This window comes from Vombatus ursinus, unplaced genomic scaffold (genome assembly GCF_900497805.2).
Source record: "Vombatus ursinus unplaced genomic scaffold, bare-nosed wombat genome assembly UNPS02009062.1, whole genome shotgun sequence".
Classification (NCBI taxonomy): Eukaryota; Metazoa; Chordata; class Mammalia; order Diprotodontia; family Vombatidae; genus Vombatus; species Vombatus ursinus.
In genome coordinates this window covers 19311954-19339472 of record NW_020948840.1, presented here as the reverse complement: position 1 = coordinate 19339472, position 27519 = coordinate 19311954, and the positions used below count along the sequence as shown (strand labels likewise).

The 27519-nt window shown below is 39.0% G+C and overlaps 1 protein-coding gene across 1 annotated transcript in view; it reads left to right on the top strand.

Annotated features, from left to right (window-relative positions):
- Positions 1–22891: 22891 nt before the first annotated feature.
- Positions 22892–27519, top strand: part of CUNH2orf16 (chromosome unknown C2orf16 homolog) — a 12474-nt gene continuing 7846 nt past the window's right edge. The window contains exons 1-6 of the mRNA XM_027850367.1: positions 22892–23032; positions 23269–23314; positions 24822–24882; positions 24987–25082; positions 25420–26949; positions 27244–27292. Of these exons, the coding sequence (XP_027706168.1) occupies positions 22892–23032; positions 23269–23314; positions 24822–24882; positions 24987–25082; positions 25420–26949; positions 27244–27292 (1923 nt within the window). The remainder of the gene's footprint in view (positions 23033–23268; positions 23315–24821; positions 24883–24986; positions 25083–25419; positions 26950–27243; positions 27293–27519) is intronic.

The following is a 27519-nucleotide window of genomic DNA, read 5'->3' as shown; positions in this document are numbered from 1 at the left end:
GTTTTACTTTTTGTTTCCTAATGGTGTAGTGGATGGAGCCTGGACTTTAAGTCAGGTAGACCAGAGTTCAAATACTACCTTAGGCACTTAACACCTGTTTGACCCTGACTTATTACCTCTCTTAGGTTCACTTTTTCCGTCTGGAAAAATTAACATCTGTAATAGTCTATTGTGAAGATCAAGTGACATATGTACAAAGTTCTTTGTAAACCTTCAAGTGCTATATAAATATTAGTTTATTATTATTATTATCATTATTATTATTCCTTTTTAAAGGAGAACAAACTACTCAGGCCCACTTACTTGGACCCAGCCCTCCATCTTATCCCACCCTAAACATAGATACCAAACAATGGTTATTAACTGCAAATTATAAGACATTGAACAATCAGTATTAAGTGTTAGTGGAATGAAAGGACACAAAAATGGAACCAAGCCAGGATCCTAAATCCCACTGGTTATCCTCTTGGAGCTTAAAGCTATAGTTAGATCTAAAAAGTTGACTTACATTATTTACAGAGGTGCTTCGTTATGATTTAAAGTAGCTTTACAAGTATAGGCAGCTAGGTGGGGTGGTACAGTGTATAGAGCACTGGACTTGGAGTCAGGAAGACCTGAGTGCAAATTTGACCTCAGACATTTACTAGCTGAGTGATTCTGTGCAAGTCACTTAGCCCAGTTTGCCTCAGTTTCCCCATTTGTAAAATGAGCTGGAGAAGGAAATGGCAAAGCACTCCAGGATCTTTGCCAAGAAAACCCCAAATGGGGTCACAAACAGTTGGATACAACTGAAACGACTGAACAACAACAAAGCATTACAACTGCTATATTTCTATTCTTAGAACCATCTTTAGTATGGTAAGTATGCTCTGATTTTCTCTCCTAGAGCCAGGTTGGCTATATCTCTTCCTCGGGTCCCAGGTTACCCTGAAGGTTGAGGTGTCTCTTCTCTAGTGTAACTTGTCTACTGCCATTGTACCCTACCAGCTGTGTTCCCTCCATTAATAGGGGCCAATGACCAGCCCCCAATTCCATTTAATCATTGAACATCAATTAGCTTTTATAAATTATATGTATTTTAAAGGATATAGCAACAATCAAGTACAAATATCCCCCCCGGGGACTCTCCATCTTGTAGAACTTCATGAAGCTAAATTAGCTGACCTGGGCATTTTACACTGGTGTTGGTGGTGAGAAGAACTCGACAAAGGTCCCTTCCATGAGGGTTTCAATGAGGATTTTTGTTGATATAGTTTCACTTGGACCCACTCACCAGATTGGACAAAATAATGATTCTTCTAGTTTTTTAGTCAAGGTAGCATGAACCTGCATATGGAAGACTTTGACACATTTCATTAGCGACTCACAAGAACTCAAGACATGGTTATCAATCAGTCGTAGGTCAGATAACTGGCTGCAGATAATTCAAATCTCAGGTAGACAAAGTCCAATATTTCCTGAAGGCAAAGGACATCACACTCATAAGGGTTATGGGCATAACATCTGGCCACTTAAAACAGTACAAATTTTAAGGTTTTTTTAAAAATAAATTCCATTTCGTCATTCTACAGCTCCTGTAGACTCAGGGTGATAGAGGCAATGAAAATATTGAATCTACTGCCTTTTTAGCATCTATCCTGAATGTTTGTTATCTCCATCACATTTGATAATCAAAAGGATATCAAATATAGAGATGAATTCTTATAAGAGTCTTGAGACTGTATCTGCTGCTTACAAAAATAGGCTTCCACCCATCCTGAAAACATACATGTCACAACAAATAGTAGATATTTAAAAAAAATAACATTTCAACATTTGAATAAAACCAACCTATATTATTTTTAAAGTTCCCATGATGGTTGAATTAGCTTCTTCCCCTTTGCTGGCTTTCCTGTATACAGGCTTTGCAACTGGAACATCTGGAAAACGTTGGTAAGCCATAGAAGAATTTGAAATAAACCAATTATTTTTAATTGCACTATAATATAAAATGGTGGAAAAGATGGGGTTTCACAGAAACCTGGGAGGACTTGTATGAAGTGATGCAGAGTGAATTAAGCAGGGCCAGGAGAACAATTTATACTATTAACAATGGAAGTCAGAAGAAAGATTAGGACTGGATAGTAGATCTGAGAATCATAAGCATAGAGATGATAATTTTATCTATGGGAGCTAAGATCACCAAGTGAAATAACATAGAGGGATAAGAGAAGAGGGTTCAGGACAAAGACTTTGAGCACACCAATGATCAATCAGGGTTCCAGAGGACTGGTAATAAAGAATGCTGAGAGATGATGGACTAAATATGCAGAATGAAACACATTTTTGGATGGACAATATGAACATTTGTTTTGCTTGACCATGCATATTTATTACAAGAGTTTGTTTTTTTCTTCAATTTTCTAACAGAGTAGAGGAAGAAGGAGAAAAAATAAATACCTGACAATTAGAAAAAATAAAATTTAGCAAACAAAAAAAACCCCAATAAGAATCACACAGCAAACTAACAAAATAAAAAAGGAAAAGGTGAAGTGAAAACAAACAGAAAAAATTTTTACAAAGAAGATAAGAATCTATTATATACAGACACATGCCAACAAAGCTGAGAATTCAAAAAAATAGAGGATTATTTAAAAAATACAAACTAGTCAAATTAACAAAACACCAAAGAATGACATTAAATAATCCTTCAGAAAAGGCAATTGAATAAATTATAAATAAACTACAAAAGGGAAAAAAAAACTATTTCCTGATCCAGATGGATTTACAGGAGAATGCTATCAGACTTTTAAAAAACAATTTATATTTTTGCTACTCAAATTATTCTGAAAAATTATGAAAGAAAGCACTATATCATTCTCATTTTATGAGACGAATGTAAACCCAATACCTAAACTAGAGAAAGATAAAGCAAAGAAAAAGAATTGTAGACCAATATTGCTAATAAATATCAATTCAATAATTATAAATAAAATCCTGGCAAAAAAGTTACAGCAATGTAGCCAAAAAATCAATCACTATGATCAAATTGGAATTGTATCAGGATACAAGGATGGTTCAGCATTAGGAAAACTATTAATATAATTAATTGTATGAAAGACACAAAACACACACCCAAAACCACACAGTTGCCTCAGTAATGTAGAAAAAACATTCAACAAAGTACAATACTTATTTATGCTTTAAAATACTCTACAAAGTATAGTCATAGAGGGATTTTTAGTAGGATAATATATCTATCTAAAATCAAAAGCTAGCATATATGCAATAGGTAAAAACCAGTAGTTTTCTCAGTAAATATAGGCATAAAAAATTTCCTCCCTGTTCCTTGATATGATTCTAATAATGCTAGCAATAGCAATAATACAAGCTAAATAATTTAAACCATATTCCACAACAAATTCAAATGGATACACGACCTGATATTAAGACCATACCATGAACAAATTAGAGTTGTAAATTATAAACTTTCCACAGCTATGGGTAGGACATGTATTTTTAGTGAAACAAAGGATAGAGACAATTACAAAAAATTAAATAGGTGACTTTGAGTTTAATAAATTGAAAAGCCTCTACAAAAACAAAATTAATGCGTCTAGAATAAAAAGGAAAGCAATTGAATGGGAAAAAGATCTTTATGTCAAATTTCTCAGATAAAGCATTGGGATACAACATTGGGAGACTTTTAAAGTCCTTCCCAATTTGGTTCCTTCCTATCCTTCCAGTTTTCTTAGACTTTATTCCCCATCTACAAACTATACAATCCTTTGATACTGTCCTTCTTGCCCCACATGACAATCTTCCTACTCTCTTCCTTGTTGAGGGCTGTCCCCCATACTTAGTATGCTCTCCCTCCTCACCTCTGCCTCCTGGCTTGCTCTAAGGCTTAATTCAAATCTCATCTCCTACAAGAGGTCTTTTCCTGGTCAGGCTGGTGCCTTCCCTCTGAGACTACCTTCCATTTGCTCTGTATATGTCTTTTATGTGCATAGTTGTTTGCATGTTGTCTTCCCTATTAGAATATAAACTCTTTGAGGGCAGGGACCGTGTTTTTGCCTTCTTTGTATCCTCAGTGCTTAGTACAATGACTAGTGCTTACCAAGCATTTAATTAATGCTTGTTGGTTGATTGGCTAGGAAGTGAAGTAGTCAACTGCAGAAATTTTTTTTTCAGCAATATTCTTTATTGAATATCCTTCTCCTATAGCTAAGGAAACCTTTTGTTAACCATTGAACAACTTATTAAATGTCTCATTTCATTCTAGTATTGAACTGGGCTGAGTCAAGTCCACCTCCTACATCATGTATTTTTCCTTTTTTCTTTTTAAACAAATTTTGGTATTCATTTTTGCATTGGAGACCCCTTACTTGGTAGTCCTATTTTAAGGACACTATTTTATCTAGGTGGCACAGCTGATGGATAATTGGGCTTGGAATCAGAAAGGTTTATCTTCATGTGTTCAAATCCAGTCTCATATACTTACTAGCTGTATGACCCTGGGCAAGTCACTTAACCTTGGTTTGCCTTAGTTCCTTATCTGTAAAATGAGTTGGGGGAAGAAGCAGCAAGCCACTCCAGTATCTTTTTCAAGAAAACCCCAAATGGGGTCATGAATAGTCAGGCATGATTGAAAAACAACTGAAAAATAATAATTTTATCTAGATTAAAAGATCCTTCCCTAGGAAATAGTTTAATTGGATCATCTCTGGAATACCAAAAGTAAGGTTTGCAATCATGATATGTAGGTGTCTGTTTTTCCTCGGGGTTGGTAAAACTTTTGATCTTTTAGCTCTATCTCAGTTTTCATGGAAACAAAAGAAGGGCAAGGTAGCTGTTTTGATTCATAGAGGCATAACAATTTGGGCCACACACACTAATAAGAACCCAATTCACACTAAGGAGAAAAACACTCTGAAACTATTCCTTCCAAAATTCAATTCATATAGGATTGGTTTATTTAAAAAAAAAAAAGAAAGGATTCATTTCAATAATTTTCAGCTTTTCCAGCAAGATCAGATCTCAACTTACTCAAGGATATACATTTGCTAACATTGTAAATTTGGCAGATTTGCCAACAAAAAGGTCAACTTTGTGTAAATTAGAGTGAAAATCTGGCAGGTAAAGACAGTTTCTTCCCTGACATCCCTATAAAGTTTCAGAAGGTCTCTTACATCTTAAGTGGTATGTTAGGATTGATTTGAGAGCAATCTCAGATATTGCCAATCTCAGCTGAAAATTAATCAGGAACGCAGCACCAAAATAGTTGAAGAAGCAAGCCTCACATTGTGTTTAGGATCAGCTCTATCAAAGCCACTTTGATTTATGTATTTATATCTAACCAGGTTTCAAGTCTGGAGGACTTTGCATAAATATCTCCTAACTGCTGGGGAGGGTGATGATTCAATTCTCTAGGCCTACATGAGGGGCAGAGTTGGTGAGAGCTTTATAGAAGAGAGACATTCTTTATTTCTTCTTCAAGCAAGACACACTTGTGGTTCCAGTCTCTGGGAAGATCTTGACCCAGGGGAGAGAGAGAAATCTTCGTAAAGTGGCAATAATGCAGTCAATATATAGCACTGATTTGCAGCTTTCCTTCTTAGAGACTGTGGTAAATTTTGCCTTGAATGAGATCAAGATTTCTCTTGGTTGAATAAGATCTCTGCTCACCTTCATGTATTGAGCTTTTCACTAATGTAATTTTGACTCTGTAGAATATTTCCAGTTTCTGTGTGCTATTTGCTTGAATAAATGTTATTCAGTATTCATTATTTGAGAATACTAACATTTGGTGGGTTATAAGCTTGGGAATACTCTTTCCATTTAAGAGATTGTGGCCAGGGAAGTGACTTAACCTTAACAAAAAAATCATGCCTCTAGACCAGCATTATTTAGGGAATCAGAAAGGTGGAATTCTAGTCTGGTATTGCCTCTTAGAAAGGAACAGAGCAGCCAATTTCTTGGACCTTTCTCCTGCTCCCTTTTAGAAAGGAATTAAAGTCTCCTTTAGAGAGGCATGGGCTAGATTCCAGAGATACCCCTCCATTTCTCCCAGCAAGCGACATTTAGTCAACCCATATGGACATAGACAAAACCTACATCTTACAATTAAGCAGTCTTCAGGGAGAATTCTTAAGCTTGGCATTCTCTTTTAAAATTTTTATTTATTTTTAAATACTATTTTATTTTTCCTCTAGTTACATGTAAGGACAATATGTAACATTCATTTTTTTAAAAATTTTTGAGGGGCAGCTAGTGGTGCAGTGGATAGAGCTCCAGTCTTGGAGTCGGGAGGACCTGAGTTCAAATCTGGCCTCAGATACATGATACTCACTAGCTGGGTGACCCTGGGTAAGTCACTTAACCCCAATTGCCTTGAAGAAAAAAAAATTTTGAGTTCCAAATTTTCTTTCTCCCTCCCTCGCCGACACCCTCTCTGAGACGGTAAGCAATTTGTTATGTTATACATGTTCATTCATGCAAAATGTATTACCATATTAGCCATGTTGTGAATGAAGACACAGACTCAAAGAGGAAAAAAAGGATTTTTCATCATGAGTCCTTTGGAATTGTCTTGAATCATTGTATTGCTAAGAAGAACTAAATCATTCAGTCGATCATCATACTGTATTGCTGTTACTATGTACAATATTCTTCTGGTTCTGCTCATTTCTCTTTGCATCAGTTCATATAAATATTTCCAGGTTTTTCTGAAATCTGCCTGCTCATCATTTCTTACAGCACAGTAATATTCCATTATAATCATCTACCACAACTTGTTCAGCCATTCCCCAATTGATAGGCATCTCCGCAGTTTCTAATTCTTTGCCACTACAAAAAGAGCTGATATTAAATATTTTAGTACAAATAGGTCCTTTCCCCTTTTTTTTTATCTCTTTGGGATACAGACCTAATAGTGGTATTGCTGGGTCAAAGGTATGCACAGTTTTATAGCCCTTTAGGCATAGTTCCAAATTGTTCTCAGAATGGCTGGATCAGTACCAACAATGAGTATGTTAGTGTCCCAATTTTTCCACACCCACCCCAACATTTATTATTTTCCTTTTCTATCATATTAGCCAATATGATAGGTGTGAGATAGTACCTCCCAGTTGTTTTAATTTGCATTTCTCTAATCAATAGTGATTTAGAACATTTTTTCATATGACTATAGATAGCTTTGATTTCTTCATCTGAAAACTGCCTGTTCATATCCTTTGACCATTTATCAACTGGGGAATAACTTGTATTTTTATAAATTTGAACCAACTCTCTATGTATTTGAGAAATGAAACATTTATCAGTCACACTTGCTGTAAAAATTGTTTCCCAGCTTTCTGTTTTTCTTCTAATCTTGGTTGCATTGGTTTTGTTTGTTAATCTTGGCATTCTTTAGAGCTCTGAGATGCAGTAAAGATAAAACAGCTTATAAGTCAGATTACTCTTGGGGGTTACTTTCTGTTAAGTCCTTGCATGAGGAAATGATACAGATAGAATATAATTAGTTACAGTAGTTATATTTAAGGGATCTTCTGGTTATTTAGAGAACAAGATATGGCACATCATCTCAAGGTTCCCCAGTTGCATGATTTTAATTGCTGTAACTTTAGAACAAACAGTGTTTGATTCTTGGATGAATAAGCTGCTCTCCTCCTACCTCCATCACATGTACAAACTTTAGCTGGTAATGTTTAAAGCCTGCTCAAATTCACATCTATGGATTTCTCACACTACAGAATATACAGATGTCACTGTTAGCTGTTACAACATCCCAGTGGTAGGGATTGATACAGAAATGTTCTTTGTTTTAGTATAGCTCTTTCTATTTCAGTCTCTCTGGTCTTGTAAATATCTGTTACTTCTTTAGTAAAGACAAGTTAGATTGCTGTTCAAAAGATTATTACAGAGCATTTAGTTATATCTTTCAAGGACAAACCTAATTTACTGTGCAGAAGGGGTAGGAGAAACACCTATAGGGACTTAATGTAGCTTGTGTTCTGCCAGTAGAACACAATGTGCTAAGGTTAGATCTGAAAACTACAGTCTGAATTTGCACAATTTTTCTGGGTCTAGTTTCTTTTAATACTGGGAAGAGTTTCGTTTCAGAACTGTCACTTATGAAATATGTATAAGGGTCCAAGTATTTTCCTCCCTGTGAGAGCCTCTCATGGGCACTAGTGGAAAAGCAAGTGGGCAGGCAGAAGTAACTATATCCCTATATAAAGCACCAGGTAGTATTCTAAGCTTGAGCTGCTCTGGTTCCCATATGCTTTTTGGCTCCTCTAACACATGTCCCAAATATGGACTCCTGAGACCCTTGGGCTTCCACTTCAAGTGGAAGTAGTGCAGTGGCATGAAGAGCCAGGCCTGGATTTTCCTGCAGATCTCAGTGGCTCTGACCTAGGTTCTAGCTTATCTCATTATAAAAAAAAATACAAAAATCATTATAACATTTCATAGCTTTATTTTTAAAAAAATGACTCGGTCCCCATCCTATTAAGATACTTACATCCATCCTACTCAACTTCAAGTGAACTAAAGGACTATATATTCCCATTATAGTACATTTACTGAATGGAATTGAAACGAAACGATAATGACATTAAAGTCCACAGCCACTGCAGTAAAGGTCTGAAATCTCCATTCTCCAGCAGTGGCAATTGTTCCCATTAAGGCATAAGTTGTCAACTTCACTTTCACCAAGGTTACAGATGCACTGACTCCATTCGTAGAGGGAGGCCATCAGGCACTCTTCCAATATCAAAGTCATAAAGAGTGGAAAGGGAATAATCTTACCACGTGGGGGAAGGTGATTCTATCCTTCTCCACTTCCACCCCAATTCATAGCAACAGCCACATCCTGGCTGATCATCAGTTGAAACCTGGAGTTTGAAGATTCCACTGCTAGTCACAGAAGTTTCCACTGATGTCTCTGACATCATCCCTAGGCTCCTGCCAAGCTTAGAGTCCTGATGAATTTATGTGGCAAGCTCACTTTTCTTGCAGCATGTGTTAGTGTTCTGGTATGATTCCTAGATCCAGGCAGCTGCACCCTCATGGAAGTTTGAATACTGCCAGCTCTGATCTGAGGATTCCCAGGAGTAAAATAGAAAGGTCACTAATTTAACAGGCAGAACAGTATTCCCCACCTTGTACCACATAGCAAACAACTCATGCTGCAACAGGCTGACACTGAGTAAGTGGTTCTTTGCTTTTAAGAGACAGCTAGATGGTGCAATAAATAGAATGCTATATTTGAGTTAAGCAAAACCAGAGTTTAAATCCTGCCTCAAATGCTTATTATGCATGAACTTGGGGAAGTCATTTAGCCTGGCCTTCAAGTCATTTATCCTTAGCCTCAGTTTCTTCATCTGTAAGAAGGGGATAAAAGTAGCAGTTATTTCACAGAGCGGTAAGGATCAAATGAGATAACATAATTAAAGTGTTTCGAAAACCTTGAAGTGTTATAGAAATGCTAGCTATTTTGATTAAATATCCCTATATACTATGACATTATACAACCTTCTTGGCAACTCCATCTGAAAGAAAATATTCATGATATGAAAACATGAAACTTACAAGTCTTTAACCTTTCTCATTTTCTCTTCCTAACCCTTGCTTTTGGATTTATCTCTTACCATACTCACTTATTCTAACCTTTGCATTGAAGTTATTAAGGATCAAAGAATCAAAGTCTTATAAATTCATAAATTTTCTCTATCTCTTCATTTTATGATATCCATGTTGGAGCCTAAGTTGCATATGGTTATCTTTTTGCAAATATTTATCATGAGCTTTGCAATAAGAGATGACCAACTGTCTCATGAAATGATGTTTCTTGTTGTGTTGGGGGCATATGATGAAATCCACTCTACCAACTCCACTGTAAAATAAAGGAGCAGGGCTAGCTGGCCCTTAAGGTCTCTTCCAGCTTTAAATCCATGATTCTGTGTAATGGATTCCCTATGCTTCCCTATGTTCCAAGCAGACAGACATTGGAAAACCTCCAGTTACTCTTATCATCCACCCTGCAATCCTTTCTTTGCCTGTCCAAGGGATACCTGTGAGCTACTCTTCCATTTTGCTGGAACTTCTTTCCTTCTCCTGGTTTAGTTTATATATTGAGCATGTCACTATTTATATGATCCAGCTCTGACAGTAACATGAATGAATGAATAAAGTACTTATTGAATGTGTACTACATGAAAAGAAGGTAGATGGCTCAGTGGATAGAGCACTGGGCCTGGAGTCTGGAAGATCTGAGTTCAAATCCATCCTCAGACACTCACTAGCTGTGTGACCTGGGCAAGTCACTTAGCCTCTGTTTGCCTAATCCACTGGAGAAGGAAATCGCAAACCATTCCAGTACCTTTGCCAAGGAAACCCCATGTGAGGTCATGAAGAATCAGAAACAACTGAATAAGAACAACATACAAAGCACTGTGCTAAGCTCTGGAGATATAAACAGAAAAAACAAGGCAGTCTCTGATCTCAAGGAGTTCATATTCTAATAGGGGGAAACAATACATATTGATGTTTCAACTGCAAGTCAGATAATAAGCCCAGAGGTCTTTAGGGTACAGTGACAAAGTAGATGGTAATGCATCTTTTTTTAATGTCATTTTCATTGATAAAACCATTTCTCTTTCTGATGTTGAGCCATCTGACACTCTCAAGGACTTTGGTGAGGAGAGTTTTCTTTTCTGGATCTTCAGGATCTGTGGCTAACGAGTAGGCACTGAGTGAAGCACTTGTAGAGGCACTTGCCAGGTCTCACCTCCATAAGGGTGACTCCCCTATACAAGGGCTATAAGGGCTGGGCTGAAGCATGGCTGGTGGTCTGGGAACACTGTTATTCCTATGGTTCTTGGGCTTACCTATCCAGTAAGTAACAGCAGTTGATCAACAGTTGATGTTGATGGTAGTGTAGATGAAGAACCCCTTTTCTAGAAGGTTTGATCCCCTCCATGATAGCTATAAGGAACAAGCTGGAAACAGAGATAATGGGTGGTATGAGATGAAGTACTATTCCTGGAATCCTTGGGACCAGAGTTCTGAGCTGTCTCCACAGTATGTCCATTTGATGGTCAATGAACAAAGTTCACATTTAGGGTACCAACAGCCAAGTTGAAATTTATAGACAGATTAAAACCTGTGTGACTCATAGCATATGAATCAGCCTCCTTTTCCACTACTCTGTCATAGATACTGCAGAAGCAGAAGGAGGCCACAGAAGACTGAGGGCCTGTGAAAGACTCAGCTATTGTAATCAATATGATGATCTAGGATAATCCCAAAGGATTCGTGATTAAAAAAAAATGCTATCCACTTCCAGAAAGAGAACAATGAACTCTGAGTGCAAACTGAAATATAATTTTCTCACTTTATTTTTTTTTACTTTTTTTGGTGATATGGCTAATATGGAAATATGTTTTACATGATTTCACACATATAATTGATATCATATTGCTTGCCCTCTCAGTGGGTGTGAGAGGGGGAGAACTTGGAACTCAAAATTTAAATAGAAAAGCATGTTAAAAATCAGGAGGACCTGAATTCAAATCTGGCCTCAGACACGTAACACTCACTAGCTGTGTGACCCTGGGCAAGTCACTTAACCCCAACTGCCCCCCCCAAACAAAACAAAAAAAAAATTAGAATGTTAAAAAATAGATAGCATGAAGGCTCTCAGACTGGGGAGAGAAACTCATATATAGGTAGGGGTAAAAAGAAATGTAAAAAGCCTCCATCTCTAAAGAATATCAATCACTTGTGATCATGGAAACATATTAAAACCTTTTTAGTTCAACTGAAAATATTAAGAAATAATATTTTCTCCAGTCTAAAATATTTTCTAGATTTTTCCCTTTAAGAAAATGGGTAGAACAAAAGCTAAGGCCTTCCAGACTTATCTCTTTTCTTGTTTAGATCTTTGCCTTCTCCATCCTCTGATGAGATCGGCATGTGAGGGAAGTGCCCTGTTCTGGTATTCAGAAAGGATATCAATATTGATCACAGAGAGAATGCCCTGTGAGGCTTCCGGAGGGGAATGAATGGCCAAGGAGGGAATTAAATATTGCTCTGCAATGTTAACCCAAAATTGTATTTTAATAAATTATGTTCTTTTCCTTGCTAAAGATTCCTCTATTAAATTGTCTTGGGGTTAGTGCAACATGTCTGAGGAATTGGGAGGAAGGGGAACTACGTCATTCTGGACATTTCTCTGAGTCAGAAATGCTTGGTAAATCCAATAATGTTAAGCTTGTGCCTAAAATGCAAAATACAGCATTAATTTTTTTCCAACATGATGCAATGGGATGAATACTGATTTTAATTCTGGCTCAATTACTACTTGTGTGACTTGGGTAACTCACTTAGCTTCTCCTGTTTAAAATGATGGATCTTCTAGACTAAATTAAATAGAACAAGTTTTTCATAAAGCACTTTACATATTATATTATATGTTTATAATAACAAATGGATTTAGTACATTAGTGGCACATGGTAATGCTTGATAAATGTTGATTTACTGCTTAATGGATCTCTATAGTTTTCTAAGTACAACATCTTATTATTTGCAAAGGAGGTTACTTTTTTTTTCTCTTAACTAATATTTGTATCTTCAGTCTCTTTCTCTTGCCTATTGCTATACCTAGTATTTCTAGTACTGAGGGCAATCTCTAGTTGTCCTGATCTATATCTTGCCACTGGACCCAGATAGCTTGGGAGAAAAAAGTGAGGCTAGTGACTCTGCACAGCCCTCCTTCACTTAAATCCAATTCACTTGCATGTCATGGCATCATCTCCCTGATATCTGTCCTTCATTCTTGAAGAGGACCACGACAACAACAACAACAACTGCTAATATTATGATGAATAATACTAGAAAGAGGCAGCACCAGTGCTTTACCCCTATATTTACTGAGAAAGTCTCCATTGTTTCTCTTTTGCGAATAATATATTTTTTATTTTTCTTATTAATTTATTTTGATATCTCAACAATCACTTCCATAAGCTTTTGAGTTTTAAATTTTTCTCCCCTTCCTCCCTCCCCAAGACGGCTCACAATCTGATATAGGCTCTACACATACATTCCTATTGAACATATTTTCATATTAGCGATGTTGTAAGGAAGAATTAGAACCAATAGGAGGAACCATCAGAAAGAGGAAACAAAACAGAAGAAAAAAATAGCAAATAGTATGCTTCAATCTGCATTGAAACTCTTTTGCAAATATCACCTAGGCTTTAGATATGTCCTTTTGATTATATTAAAGATGGGCCTACTCTCACCTCCGTTTTCTAGGGTTTTTAACATAAATGTGGGCTATACTTTGCTAAAGGTTTTTCCTGAATTGTTTTGAGGTAACTATGATGTTTGCAATTTTTCTGTTATTCATTTGATTAAATATCCTACTTTCCCCAATGTTGAAACATTTGTTGCATCACTGTTATAAACTGAACTTGGTTATAATGAATAATTGTTTGGATATGTTGTGGTAGTCTCTGCTAAAATTAAATTTAAAAGTTTTGCATCACACTTTGGTTTCCTGTTTGAGGTTGTAGTCTTCTTCATTACTGAGAACAATTTTTCTAGCATTAATATTTGAGAGAATACAATTGTAGATTCAGCTGACCCTAATCCATATTGGCTTGCTGTATTGCTCCTTATGATATTGGGTTGTCTAAGTTGTAGAATTTTCATTTTTAAGTTTTATATTGTGGTAGATAATTATTCATTTCCTTTAAATTCTGCTTTAACTGACACCTAATTATGTAGAATAGTTTGTGATAATTTTTTTTTTTAAGTGAGGCAGTTGGGGTTAAGTGACTTACCCAAGGTCACATAGCTAGTACATGTCAAGTGTTTAGTCTGAGGCCGGATTTGAACTCAGGTCCTCCTGACTTCAGGGCCGGTGCTCTATCCTCTGCACCACCTAGCTGCCCCTGATAATTTTCTTTATTTCTTCACTACTTGTTACGAATTTACCTTTTTCATTTTTTTTACTTTGACAATTTTACTTTTTTAAAATCAAGTTAGCTGTTTTATTAGTTTTGTTAGCTTTTTCAAAAAACTCAGATTGTTTTATCATTTCAACATTCCTTTTGTTCTCATCTCTTTTGATCTTCAAGATTTTTAACATTATTTTGGAAGAGTTATTATTTATTGAGTTCCTAGTTTTAAAAATTGCATGCTCAGTTCATTAATCCTCTTTTTCTATTTTCTTAATACATATTTTCAGAGATATAAATATTCCTTTGAAGACTGTTTTAGCTGAACCCAATAAAACTTTCTTTGTCTCAGTGTTATCATTCTCTCTAACATAGCTGTCTATTGCTCCTTATGATCTCTTCTTTTAACTCAAAATTATTTAGGATGTTATTATTTAAACTCCATTTGGGTCTGTATTGTTTTCTCATGTCCTTTATTGATTGCTATTTTTTTTATTGAGTTTTGGTCTATAAAGTATATGTTACTATTTTTGGCTTTTATCATTTACATATGTTTTGCTTATGGCCTAGAATATGATACTGACAAGCAGAGACAACCCTAGAATGTTCAGGGCCCCTGTTTATATAAATAATTTGATTTTTAAAAGTATTACAAAATTTGTTAATCCATGTTAAGCATACTAAGTTATCAGTGAAGATTTAGAATAATGAGTAGAAAAGAGATATTTATGTATTTGTTTACTGTCCAATCAGTGCAAGTAAAGATATTTCATAGTGTCTAGGTGGAGTAGGTGGGGCTACAAGCTGCTCCGACTGGGCACTGGTAAATGTCAACAGGGTGGCAGGTGGTGGGATTAGTTGCTGCTTAGTTTCAGGTCTGCTTTGTACAGGTCCCAGCTGCAGTGTCAAGATCCCAGAGTTAGTGTCAGCAAACGGTCAGGTCTACAAGTTCAAGCAGAATGCAGGGGCCATTCCACCCACTCCCCTTCTCCTTTAGTAATCTCAGTGGAGTGTGAGCTGAGTGCATCTAGAGAGAACTCCCTTGAGGCAGGGTTCAAGAAAGGGTGGAAGTCAACATGGGCTCGGAAAGCAGTTACTGAGGCATTTCTCTAAGGTTCAAGCCTAAAGCCTCAAGGTGGCCAGAGCGTCTAGGGTCCTCCTTCCTTCCTCAGCTACTAATGGGCACTGGGTTCTGGGCTAAGATTAAGAACAGGGTAAATTCTAATGGTGATCTCCTAGATGGATAGGGTGGGGCTGATTGATGGTAGGGATATGAGTGATTTTCAAGTCAGGGTCATTGAAACTCTAAGAAGCTGCTCTGGAACATGGGGATTCCAATGTCCAAAAACCTGGGGGTCAGGTACAGTGTTCCCATCAGTGGGTGGGCATGACACTTTGCTGCCAAGGAGGGGCCTGCATTAGGTCTCCACACTAACTGGCTCAGTTTTGAGCTCTTTATGGGGGCCCAGGTCAGTCTGAGCAAAGTAGCAGGTAATATGAGTGGCTGCTGCATGATCTCAGATACTTTCCATGGGTAGGAATGTCTCCCAGTTGCAGTGTCCTGAACCCATGTTTGGTGTCAGCAGGTGGTCAGCTCTCCAGCAGGCTCGGTCTGGCCATCAAGGTTTGTGACAGCCAGTGGGCAGTGCTCAGAAGCTGAATTCCCTCTCTCCAAGTTCCTTTTTCCCCCTTCCCCCATCTCAGGAGGGAGTGGTCTTGATCTAGCCAGAGAGAATCTGACCCTGACTCTACTGGGAGCTTCCCTAGGGCCCAGTAAAGGTGGTGGAAGCCAGTGAGAACCCTGTAGGTAGATACTGTGGCCATCTTCCAGAGTCTACACCAAAAGCCCCAGAGTGACCAGTGTGTCTACGATCCTTTTCTCTCAGCCACCTGATAGGCACTGAGAGCACTGGGTTCCAGGCTAAGGTCAAGGGTACAAACAATTCTAAAATAAGGGATTGATAGTGATGTCTTTGTCTCATGTTGGGTGTGTCTTTGAGTGACTGAAGGTCCAAGTCGTTGGGACTTTTAGAAGCTGCTGCTGCTGTCCTCCAAAGCTTGGGGCCCTTTGAGGCTCTGGACCTGGGACAGAGGCTGGCTTCCCTGGGTCTAAGGTTGGTACTGTTGAGAAATATATATATATTTCTTAATAGTCCTATTCAGAAATAATCATAAGTCCTTCAAAACTAATTTTTCCCAATGAAAGGGGCTGTTGAATTTATCCAGCACAGAATGAGGAATATATTATCTCCTACGATTATAGCATTATTATCAATAACTTATTTGCAACTTGTTTAACTTTCCCTTTAAAAACTTAGATGCTATGCCATTTGGTGCATGTGTATTTAATAATAATATAGTTTCATTTTCTATGGTATCTTTAAATACAATGTCGTTTCCCTATTTATCCCTTTTGATTTCATTAATTTTTATTATTGTCTTATGTGAAATCATGATTACAACTCTGGCTTTTTTTTAGCTGCTTGAAGGATAACAAATTTTGTTACAATTCATCTTCACTCCTAAAGTAGTTCTGTCTATGTCACCTATCCTATGCAATAAATTCCAGTGGCGTCCTATTACCTCCAGGATCAAATATAACATCCTTTGTTTAGCATTTAAAGCTCTTCACAACTTGATCCCTTCCTACATATCCTGTCTTCTTATATTTACTTTACTTTGACCCACACATTTTATGATCCAACTATAATGTCCTACCCGCTGTTTCTTGAACATGACTTTCTATCTCTTGTCTCCACACCTTTGAACTAACTGTCCCCTATCCTTGGAATATTCTCCTTCAAACCTCTGTCTCTTGGAATCTCTAATTCCTTTCAAGAATCAGCTCAAATGACAGCTTCTGCAGGCTTTTTTTTTTTGGTCCTCCTAACTGGTAAAGTCTCTTTTTTATATGTACTTTGTACATAATTATTTCTGTACTGTCTCCTCTATTAGAATGGAAGATCCTCAAGGGCCTTTTATTGTGTATCCCCAGCACTTAGTACAGTACCTGGCACATAGTAAGTACTTAATAAATACTTGTTGATTAATGGATTGATTTTCTATATGTTTCAAATGTGCTTCTTATAAGAGAAGGCAGGTATATGCCATGGGCAAGGGGATTTGCTTATACTGTTACAGTAAATTTTCCTCTATACTGATACACCTACGCTGTATGTTGGCATTGGGGGAGGAAAGATAGGTGAGCAATACACAAGTGCCAGGGCATAGTCCAGAATAGTTATCTAGAGTGTAATCTCTTTTGGTGCCACAATTTGGTGCCCCAACTTCAAGCTACCAACTCAGTCCTCTTTTAGTTGATCATACCCAGATGTAGGCAGTCAGTTAACAAAGCATTTATGAAGTGCTTACTATGTGACAGGCACTGTGCTAAGTGACAGAGATACAAAGAAAGGCAAAAACATAGTCCCTGCCTTCAAGATTTCACATTCTAGTGGAGGAGACAACAAGTGAACAGCTATGCACATACAAGATATGTACAAAAGCTTAGTTCAGACCTCTGTGGTCAGGGATGCAGACTTTTGTATGCACTGGGAAGGCCACCTCTTCTCCTCAGTTTCCTCTGAGCACCTGCTCAAGTACCTCTTGGTTCAATCTAGGATTTAAAATGTAAAATCATTTGCATACAAGTTTCATAAATTTATCAAAATTGGCCCATGCCCTCATATCACATTAACATTTTTATTTCCTTCCCAACTTCATGTAACTCAAAGGAAAACATACTTGTGTTATAGACTACTTTTAGTATGTGAAATGTGAATTTAAATGATGTAGTATTAAAACTCACAGCAGCTGTGGTCCCACTGTTCCTAGCAATTCATAATTTCACTTTCACAAAGGAGATAGTCACTCTTAGAGGCTTTTTTTTTTTTTGGCAGAGAATTATTAGGCATTCTCTCCCCAGCATCACAGTGGGAAAGTATACAGTAGAGAAAGTGGGGGGAAGTTGCCTTACCATGTGGTAGAGAATATGCCCTATTCCAAAGGTACTTAATTTAGGGATCCATGGATAAATTTCAGGAGGTACTTGAACTTGGATGGGGAAAAAATTACATCTTTATTTTCATTAACCTTTAAATAAATTACTTGAATTATATTTTAAAAAATGATTCTAAGAAGAGGTCCATAGGCTTTGCTAGACTGCCAAAGGAGTTCATGACACAAAAGAAGGTTAAGAACCTCTGGCCCAATCCTGACTCTTAAAGATGCTCTTAGCATAGTGGATGACCCAATCAGGATCCAAAAAGGATCTTTGAAAGCTAGAGCACTGGTCTGAATCCAGTAAGGTGAAATTCAATAGGGATAGCTGTTAAGTCTTACACTGGAATATTAAAAAATCAGCTTTACCAATGCAAGATGGGAAAAGCATGTATAGATAGAAGTTGTGTAGAAAAGACCTTGGGGTCTTAGAGGACTACTGTAGCTCGGTATGAATTAGCATTGGGATATGGCAGCCAGGTCAAGCCAAGAAGCATTTATTAAGTGCTTACCTTGTGCCAATCATACGCTAAGTATTGGGGATACAAAGAAAGGCAAAAACAGTCTCTGCCCTCAAGAAGTTCACATTCTAGTGGTGGAGAGAACATGCAGACAACTAGCCATGTACAGAATAGATACAGGACCAAAAAAGCAAATGCAATCTTCAGCTGAATTAAGTGAGACACAGCTTTCCGGAAGAGGAGGGTGATAGTTGCACTGTACTCTGCCTTATCAGCTTTCATTTGGAGTATTATGTTCAGTTCTGGGCCCCATGCATTAATAAAGGCATTGATAAGCTAGAGAGTGACAAGAGGAAGGCAACCAGGATAGTGAAGGATCTTGAGTCCAGGACATATGAGGATTGGTGGAAGGAACAAGGGATGCTTAGCCTAGAAAATTGGGATTTGGGGTGGGGGCAGAAGCAGGAATAATGGGTAGAGATTGCAAAGAGACCAATTTAGGCTTGAGGTCAATAAAAACTTCTTACAAGTAGAATGTCTAAGACCCAGAAAGAATAAGTACAAAAGAGGCAACCCAAACTTAGGCTCTGTCTTGCCCAGGCAAGACACGTACTTTTGGATAAAGCTCTGGGCCTGAAGTCAGGAAGACTTGAATTCAAATCCTGCCTAAGGCACTTCCTAGCTGTGTGACCCTGGGAAAGTCACTTACCCCATTTGCCTCAGTATCCTCATCTGTAAAATGAGCTGAAGAAGGAAAGGGCAAATCACTTGAGTATCTTTGCCAAGAAAACTCCAAATACAGTCATGACGAGTTGAATACAACAGAAAACGACTGAACAGCTGCAAGTACAGTAACTATCTTCCAGGATTGTTGTGAGGAATAAATGAGGTACAATTTGTAATACAAGTTGTAAATCTTAAATCTTAAAGTGCTATTAAATGCTATCATCATCATCATCATCATCCATCATCATCATCATCACGTTTATGGCTACATGTAGGCCAGCGTGTGGGATAATGGCAAACTGCCCTTTCCCTCTTCTCTCTTAGGAAGTAACTAGAAACAGTCCTGATCCTTCTCAGACAGAAAGAAAGAGAGACTAAGGGGGAACACTCCCCTTTCTTTTGTACATCCACTGAGTCGTCACTTCCTCTGATTATAGTCAATAAGGAGACTCTTCATTTGCAAGTGAAGGGTCTTTTAGCCTTGAGCCATATGTGGCTGAGAAAAGACCGAAAAGTTCCTATTGGTTGACTGCAACCAGAAACAGTAACTCTGAGCATGCTCCACGGGAAAGCCCCTACAGGCCAACTGTACCTTGCTACAAAGAGATTTCCTATTATAATTGATGCCCATGTTACAGTCCTTATAGCAGGTCTATTCTGGACTATCATTCCAGGTCCTAGAGTGGTGATCCTTTGTAGATAAAGGGAAGGAGAGTGGAGATTTTTCACTGGCTGCCATATTTTCTTTTCTTTCTTACCAGGAAGCTTGTAACTTTCTCTCTTCCCTTTGCAGAGGATTTAAAAAGCACTTGAAGGAGAAGGAAACCAGGAAGAGGATATAAGAGGGTGGCAAGATTTTTGCATCAGGGCATGCACTGATTGGGCATGCACTGGTTGGTCCTACCTTTTTGATTTGCTTCTACCTGCTGGTTTTGCCCTCGAGAGACTCCTGGGGGTCCCATTCCAGTTTATGCAGTATAGGGAGCAGAGAGAAACAATGGGCAGACAGCAGTGAGCTTAGAAGGTTCAGTTCCCATATTGCCAGCAACTGGTTACAAACAACACCATGGTACTACGATCAGGATTGGCAATACAATACTTGAGAATACAATACCAGGAAATACTGTTCCCTCTCAATCTCTCTTCCTTTCTATCTGTGAACAGTCAGGACTGTTTCTAGCTATTTCCCAAGAGGGAAGAAGGGAAGGGCAATTTGCCATTATCCCACACCCTGGCCTACATGCAGTCATAAATGTGATGATGATCGTGATGATGATGATGATGATAACATTTAATAGTACTTTAAGATTTAAGATTTACAACTTGTTTCACTGCAAAATGAAAAAGTTCACTTAGCCAAGGCAGCGGCTAAGGTATGAAGTGATCAGGACTTATGCCAAGGTCAGCATTGCAGAAGCTACGGAAGGGGGGGGCGGGGCGGCCAGATAGGAAATATCAGAGTCTGTCAGCTACAATGAAGCATAGAAAAGGGTCACCTACTACCAGGGAACTGATCTGTTTAAACGTTAAAATGCGTAGATGGGACCCCAGACAAATTCTCATATTCTCTCTCTCTCCTTCTTCTTTTCTAAGACAGATGAATGAATATGAATGTGAAGTGGAAGACATACAGTGCCCTAAAAGCTAAAAGCTTTTTAAAGAAACAAATTTTAATTAAGGGTGGTTTTCCCAGCACCTTGTGAGGCCCCTCCTGAACTTGAGGGCATCCTAGAGTCTCTTTCCCTTATCTTGAGATACCATAAAACTTCCTTGTCTTCCTCATCCTGAGTCATAAAATTTCCCATCTTTCTTATCCTGAGTCCCCTTTCCTGCCATCCATCTTCCTCATCCTGTGTCATGACAACCCCTCCCCTTATCTTGTAAGATAAAAGAGACCCCTATCCCTCGGTAAGTTGCTAGTTCTCTTTCCAGAGCTAGCCTGCTGCTTTTGCATCAATAAAGCTCCCAATGGTTACAGAGAAGGTCTAAGTGAATTCTTTCACACCTAAACCAGCTCTCCCAGCTCTAAACCTCAACAAATGGGAGATATCTTTTTTGAGAAGAAACTTTGGGATTGTCTCTTAGGTAAACCAAAAAAGCAGAAGAATCAGCAAGGGGAAGTTGAGCAAAGTACTTCCTGAAAATAGAATACCTGACAGTTTCTCTTCCCTAAATTCAATAAACCAGATGATCACAGAAAAGCATATTGCCTATATCATATAAATACAGAGGACTGGACTGCTAGGAAATTTTCCAGAATAAGCAGGTGTGTAGTCAGTGAATTTCCTATAATTCTCCAATAATTTGTAGTCATATTTCCATTATCCCTAGATCTATGTCGAACTTGAGACAGTGAGAGTTTTAAATTCCTAACAAGATGTCTGAAGCAGAAATTTGATGGAGTGACCAGAGGGAACTAGAAGACAGTGGGTAACGATCCTCAGAATTGGGGAATGAAAAAAGGAACTGAGAAAGTTTCTATTGGATGGCTTCAACCTTAGTGAAATAGGAGGCTAGAATATTTGTTTTAAGTATGGGAGATAATCCTGACATTTATTTGGCACTTTAAGTAGAATGTAAGCTCCTCGAGAGCAAAAATTGTGTTTCAGGTTTTTTTTTTTGTCCTTATATTCCTAGTACTCTATGTGATAATCTTTCACATAGTGTGTGCTTAATGAGCATTTGTTGCATTAGAGATTTGAAAGCACTTGATAGACATATCTCATTTGATGTGCAAAACAACCTTGTGAAGTGGATACTCCTGCATGTATTATCCCATTTTACAGGTAAGGAAACCGTACCTCGGAGAGGCAAATGATTGGCTCTTTGTCAAATCACTGCTGACAATAGCTACTGCTTTGGATCTCCAAGCAACAATAGCCAGACCCCAGTGGTGGTCATACCATGAATAAGGATTTGAAATGAGGCCTTTCCTGAGTCCAAGTCCAGCTGTTTTCAATTATAATGCATTTAGTAGCAAGAGGAGTAAGGAAAAAGTTTGGAACAGTTATCACAGGAGAATTTTGGGGTTATGTACCATTTGAAGTGGATGAAATCAACGATGGCCAAATCCTATAGATATTCTCTCAGGAAATATCCCTTGTCTGGGACTGCTGCTCAGAAGGAGCTTTTCCCAAAGTTGACTTAAAAAGCTACAGGGACATTCTATAGTTCTGCTTTAAAAAAAAAATTTTTTTTTTTAATGTGGGTTTAAAAAAAAAAGCTTTGTTGATGTCTTTTATTTTGCCTCATAGTCATTTCCAAATACATCCTCTCACTTCCCCCAGTGAATCTTCTCATGTAACAAAGAAAAAGTTCTTTAAAACTGACACAGTGATCTAGGCTGCATCATTCCATACCTACAGTTCCCCATCTATCTAATGAAAGGAGGGGAGTGCTTTTCCCCATTTCTTCTCCAGAAAGAGACTAGTCATTAGAATTATATAGTATTCAGAAATACTGCTCTTTTGAAATATTGTCCGCTGACACTTTGTTTCTATTAATTGCCCAGCCTGCTTCGAGGAAGACTGGCAATAAGACTAAGAATCCCTGTATTTTCCTGGCCTTTGGCAAGCATTTTGGTCATTGTAGGGAGACACAGTAGCTGATGACCTGAGAGTTAACAAATAAAGGAAAGGCAAGAACCAAGTTTGCATTCTACTCCAACTTGGAATACTGATTGTGATGTTATGTGAGGTCACTACATTGCAAGCTGTGGATTTCTTTATTGAAAGGAGGCATGGGGTGGTGGGGTGATGGAGCTGATCCTGGGGCCTGGCCCACCCCTGCCACCACCTTTCAGCCTTCTTCTATTACTTGGTCTCCTTGTCATTGGAGTCTGGTCATTGCTGCCTGGAGATCGAAGGTGGGAGCTGTTGTCAGCCAAGATCAGTGAGGTACATGGAATTACAAAACCTGCTCCCACCCTGGGCCAGGGCAAAAGTATGGGGAAGGAGGGTACCTTATGGGTAGAAGACTTGCTCTAGCTCTTTGACTCTCTGGGACTCTTCTGTTTCTTTCTCCGTTTACCTTCTAGTCTTTTTCAACTTAAGGTATGATATACTGGGGCTAGGGTCTCACCCTCTCTTTGGAGTACCCACTGATGTGACTTTGTCTTTTTGTATTCTTCCAGACTTCAAGGCAGCAAAAAGTACCTGGGAACCAAAAACTCACAAAAGGTACCTAGATCCTTACTATCTCATCTGGAAGAGCTGCTTATTGAATAACAGCTAAATTCATTAGGGACCTGAGGGGTGGGGAAATGGATGAGAAGCTGGAAGGGGGAAAGTAATTGTGGTAGCAGGTAAGGAGGGGAAGGAAGCATCAATTCTATGCTTTTGGTAGCTTTACTTTTATAGCCAAATGAAAATATCCCTCCATCTGAGTGAGTGCAAACAGCTTCTTCATTCTTTCCACTTTCCTCCCTTCTATTTTCCTCTTAAAGACCAAAGTAATGAAGTGGGAGAAGAAGAAAACCATTACATTTTCCTTTTTCTCCCCACTTCAAGTCCTTACTCTCATCTCTTATGGCTTAGGCAGTAACTGAGCTGTGTGTGTGGGGAGGAAATGGGGAGGCAATGGGAAACAGTACTGGACTGGGAACCAGTTCAAATCAATAAGCATTTATGCCTGCTTATGCCTACTATGTCATGCTCTATACTAGGTACATTACTGGTATACAATATGTACACAGTTATGATGTAGAATAAATACAAAGTAATTTGGGGGTCAGGCCCGGGCACTAACGATTGGGTGAGTTAGAAAAGGCCTCTTAGAGAATTATAGCATTTGAGCTGAGCTGAGAAGGGAGATAGGAAAAAGACAGCATTCTCAGCATGGATCTAGTCTATGGGCTAAGTTAGCACAGGGGCAGGAAGACAGAAGGTGGGATACTTGCAGCATGGCAAGAGGGCCAGTTTGACTATTATGCAGAGCAGAGGTGTCAAACGTGCAGACCTGAATGCTTCTGAAAGCAGCCCAACCCAGATTAAAATGTAATTGGGAAATATTTAACAAAATAAATGAAAACATAATAAAATATAGATAACATTACATTTTAAAAACGAATCAATGTGCAGCCTGCAGGGATCCTTAGCTATGGTGGTTTAGTAGTCCCTGTTTCTATGAGTTTGACACTGCTGATGTAGAATATTTGAGAGGAATCATGTGAAATCAGTTTGGAAAGATAGGCTGGAGTTAGATTGTCAAACACTTTAAATGCCTTTATCCTAGAAGTAATAGGGAGCACTGAAAATTCATGAATGGGAGAGGAACACTGTCTCCCTGGGTTCTATTCCTAGCTCTTCTTACTAAGGAGCTATGTGACCTTGAATAAATCACTTAATCTTTGAGCATTAGTGTCCTTAGTTGTAAAATGGGGATAATAATACATGCAATATCTATCTCACAGGGTTGCTATAAGGATCAGATGAAATTATATACAGGGTGTCCCAAAAATCTTGGTGTAATTTTAAGCTTCAGTAACTTAAAACTGAACTAAGACTTTTGAGATACCCTGCACATAGAGTGCTTTATGAACTTTAAAGCTCTATATAAATGCCAGCTATTATTACAATCTCTGAAACGGTGTTGGATTACATGAGCTTTAAAGTTTTTCAAAGCTTAAAAATTTAAAATTCTAAAGGTTCCTGGTCTCTTACTAACATTATCCTCCATTACTTCTAGTTCCACCTCCACGCTGGGAAGACAATCTTCAGATGGGATGTACAGGAGCTGACCTGGCCTGGTGAGGAAGGGCTTCCTGCCCTCCCCATTAAGTTACAGTATTTACACTACTTGCCACCATTTTTATCCTTTCAGTTTTACTAACTGGTACCCCATTTCATCTAGTTTTTCAGGACTCCCTGTGGGCTGGGCCCAGAATTATACTCTCTGGTCAATGGATAGGAGCCTCCAGCATATTTTCCAGTGCCTGGACATTGCAAGGTTAGGCACTACAAGCCTGGGGTAAAGTACCTATAGGGTTGGGGGAGGGGATGTTAAAGAGCACATGGAATAACCAGATCCTTGTCGGTGTTCTCATCAAAGGAAGCATGGGAACTACCATGGTTGTCATCTCCCTGAGTGGATAAGAAAAGCAGTTTTTCATTTCTTGGGAGAAGAATGAGCCTCACAGATGACTGAAATGTAGGAAGGGCAGTCTTCCTTTCCCTTTCCACAACTGGAGAGAAAGGACTTTGTACAATGTTCATCCTTTCCTCATCTACCTTTCCCTTTTCCACTCCACAGCAGATCACTATCTGTCTCTCTCTCTCCCTCTCAGATCCAGCCTTATGAACTTGTCCTCGTCTTCACAAGTGACCTCAACTTCTTCCTCCAGCTCTTCTATTGCTGGTCCTGAGGACGTGCAAACCCTGACATGCTATGACTGCCACAGCCCAGGGTTTTCTGGAGTCCAGAGAACTTCTTCACTTCACACCAATCTCAGTGCAACTCAATCCCTTGCCTATATTTTTAGAGAGAACCTACAACACCAGAGCCATAGTCTACCTAATCCCTCCAAAAATTATTCTGGACAAGCACGGGTGCTCTCTCTGCCTCCTTTTCTGCTTCCTCAAGCTAAAAAAGATACCACAGGGAAGAATACCTTTTTGGAAAACTGCACCTGTAACTTCATTCAAAGGGTCTATGAGAACAAAGCATCGGAGGAAGAGAATGACAGCTGGGTCCCCAAAGAGATCAGGAATTCCTTGGAGATCCATATAAGGAGAAAGATTGCCCAACGTTTGATACGTCCTCCAATTTTCAGAACGATAAAGCTTTCTGTAAGTCCATATCCTTTGGCCTATACTCCTATCCGAAAGAGGAAGACAACAAAAAATAGGGAAGGAAATAGAGTTCTTAAAGATTCAAATCCTCCTCCACCTACAGATCTTCGTGAGAGACCCCAGCTCCCATGCTGGGCTCCAATTCAACTTTCACATTCAGCCCGGTGGGTGCTGGAGGGGCACATGGCCTGGAAAGTGTGTACACTGAGGGCCCAGAGAGTACCCACAGCTGTAAAGCAGTCATGGGCAATGCTGAACCATATCATTAAAGTGCAGAATGAAGGCCATAAATCTCAAAACACTGTAAAGGATACCAACAAAAAATCTCCATATGTTTCATGCTGTCTACTTTCCATGGATTTGGAAACTGACCACACAAGACCAACAAGTCCAAAATCATCCAAAGCAGATAGCCAGCTCCAGCCAAGACCTCCATTTATTACACAGAATGCCTTTTCCTCAGGAGTGGATGTCATCCTAGGGGAAGTCACGTTCCTGCAAGAGGATGTAAAAAAGAAGTTGGAACTTTGTATTAAGAAGAAAGTCAATGGTCTTCTAAAGAAGGTCATAGGGCAACAAAAGGAGGCCCCAAAGAAGAATGAAGAATTGAGTACTGGGGTAGGCACTATGAGATTGCTTCAAACTGTGGGATCTGTGCCATTGGGCCCAACGACCCAGGTTCAAGTCAAAGACTCTAAAGGATTGACTCTAGAGTCACATGGTCAAATAACAGATTCTTTGGGGCTGAACTCAGGGCCACAGGTTCAAAAGGCACAGATTCAAGACACAGATAAGATAGAGCTAACTCCAGTGCCACAGAAGCAAGATGTAGATTCTTTGGAGCTCAAAAGTTCAAGCTCAAAGGTTCAAGATATGGATTACGTAGCAACAACTCTAGCGCCAGTGAACTATAATGCAGATTTTGTGGAGCTGACCCGAGGATCACCAGTTCAAGATATGGATTCCATGGGGCCAACCCCAGGGCCACAGATTAAAAATGTGGATTCGGGAGGGCTGATCCCAGGGTCACAGGTGAAACCCACAGAGTCCAAAGGGCTGATCCCAAGATCACAGGACAAACTCACAGATTCCAAGGAGCTGACCTCAGAGTCACAGGTCAAACTCACAGATTTGAAGAAGCTGACCCCAGGATCACAGGTCAAACCAACAGATTCCAAGGGGCTGATCCCAAGATCACAGGTCAAACTCACAGATTCCAAGGAGCTGACCTCAGGGTCACAGGCCAAACTCACAGATTTTAAGGGGCTGATCCCAAGGTCACAGGTCAAACTCACAGATTTTAAGGGGCTGATCCCAAGGTCACAGGTCAAACTCACAGATTCCAAGGGGCTGGCCCAGGGGTCACAGGTCAAACTTATAGATTCCAAAGGGCTGATCCCAGAGTCACAGGTCAAACTCACAGATTCCAAAAAGCTAATCCTAGGATCACAAGTCAAAGTCACAGATTCTAAGGGGCTGGCCCAGGGGTCACAGGTCAAAGTCACAGATTCCAAGGGGCTGATCCCAGGGTCACAGTTCAAATTCACGGATTCCAAGGGGTTGATGCCAGAGTCACAGGTCAAACTCACAGATTC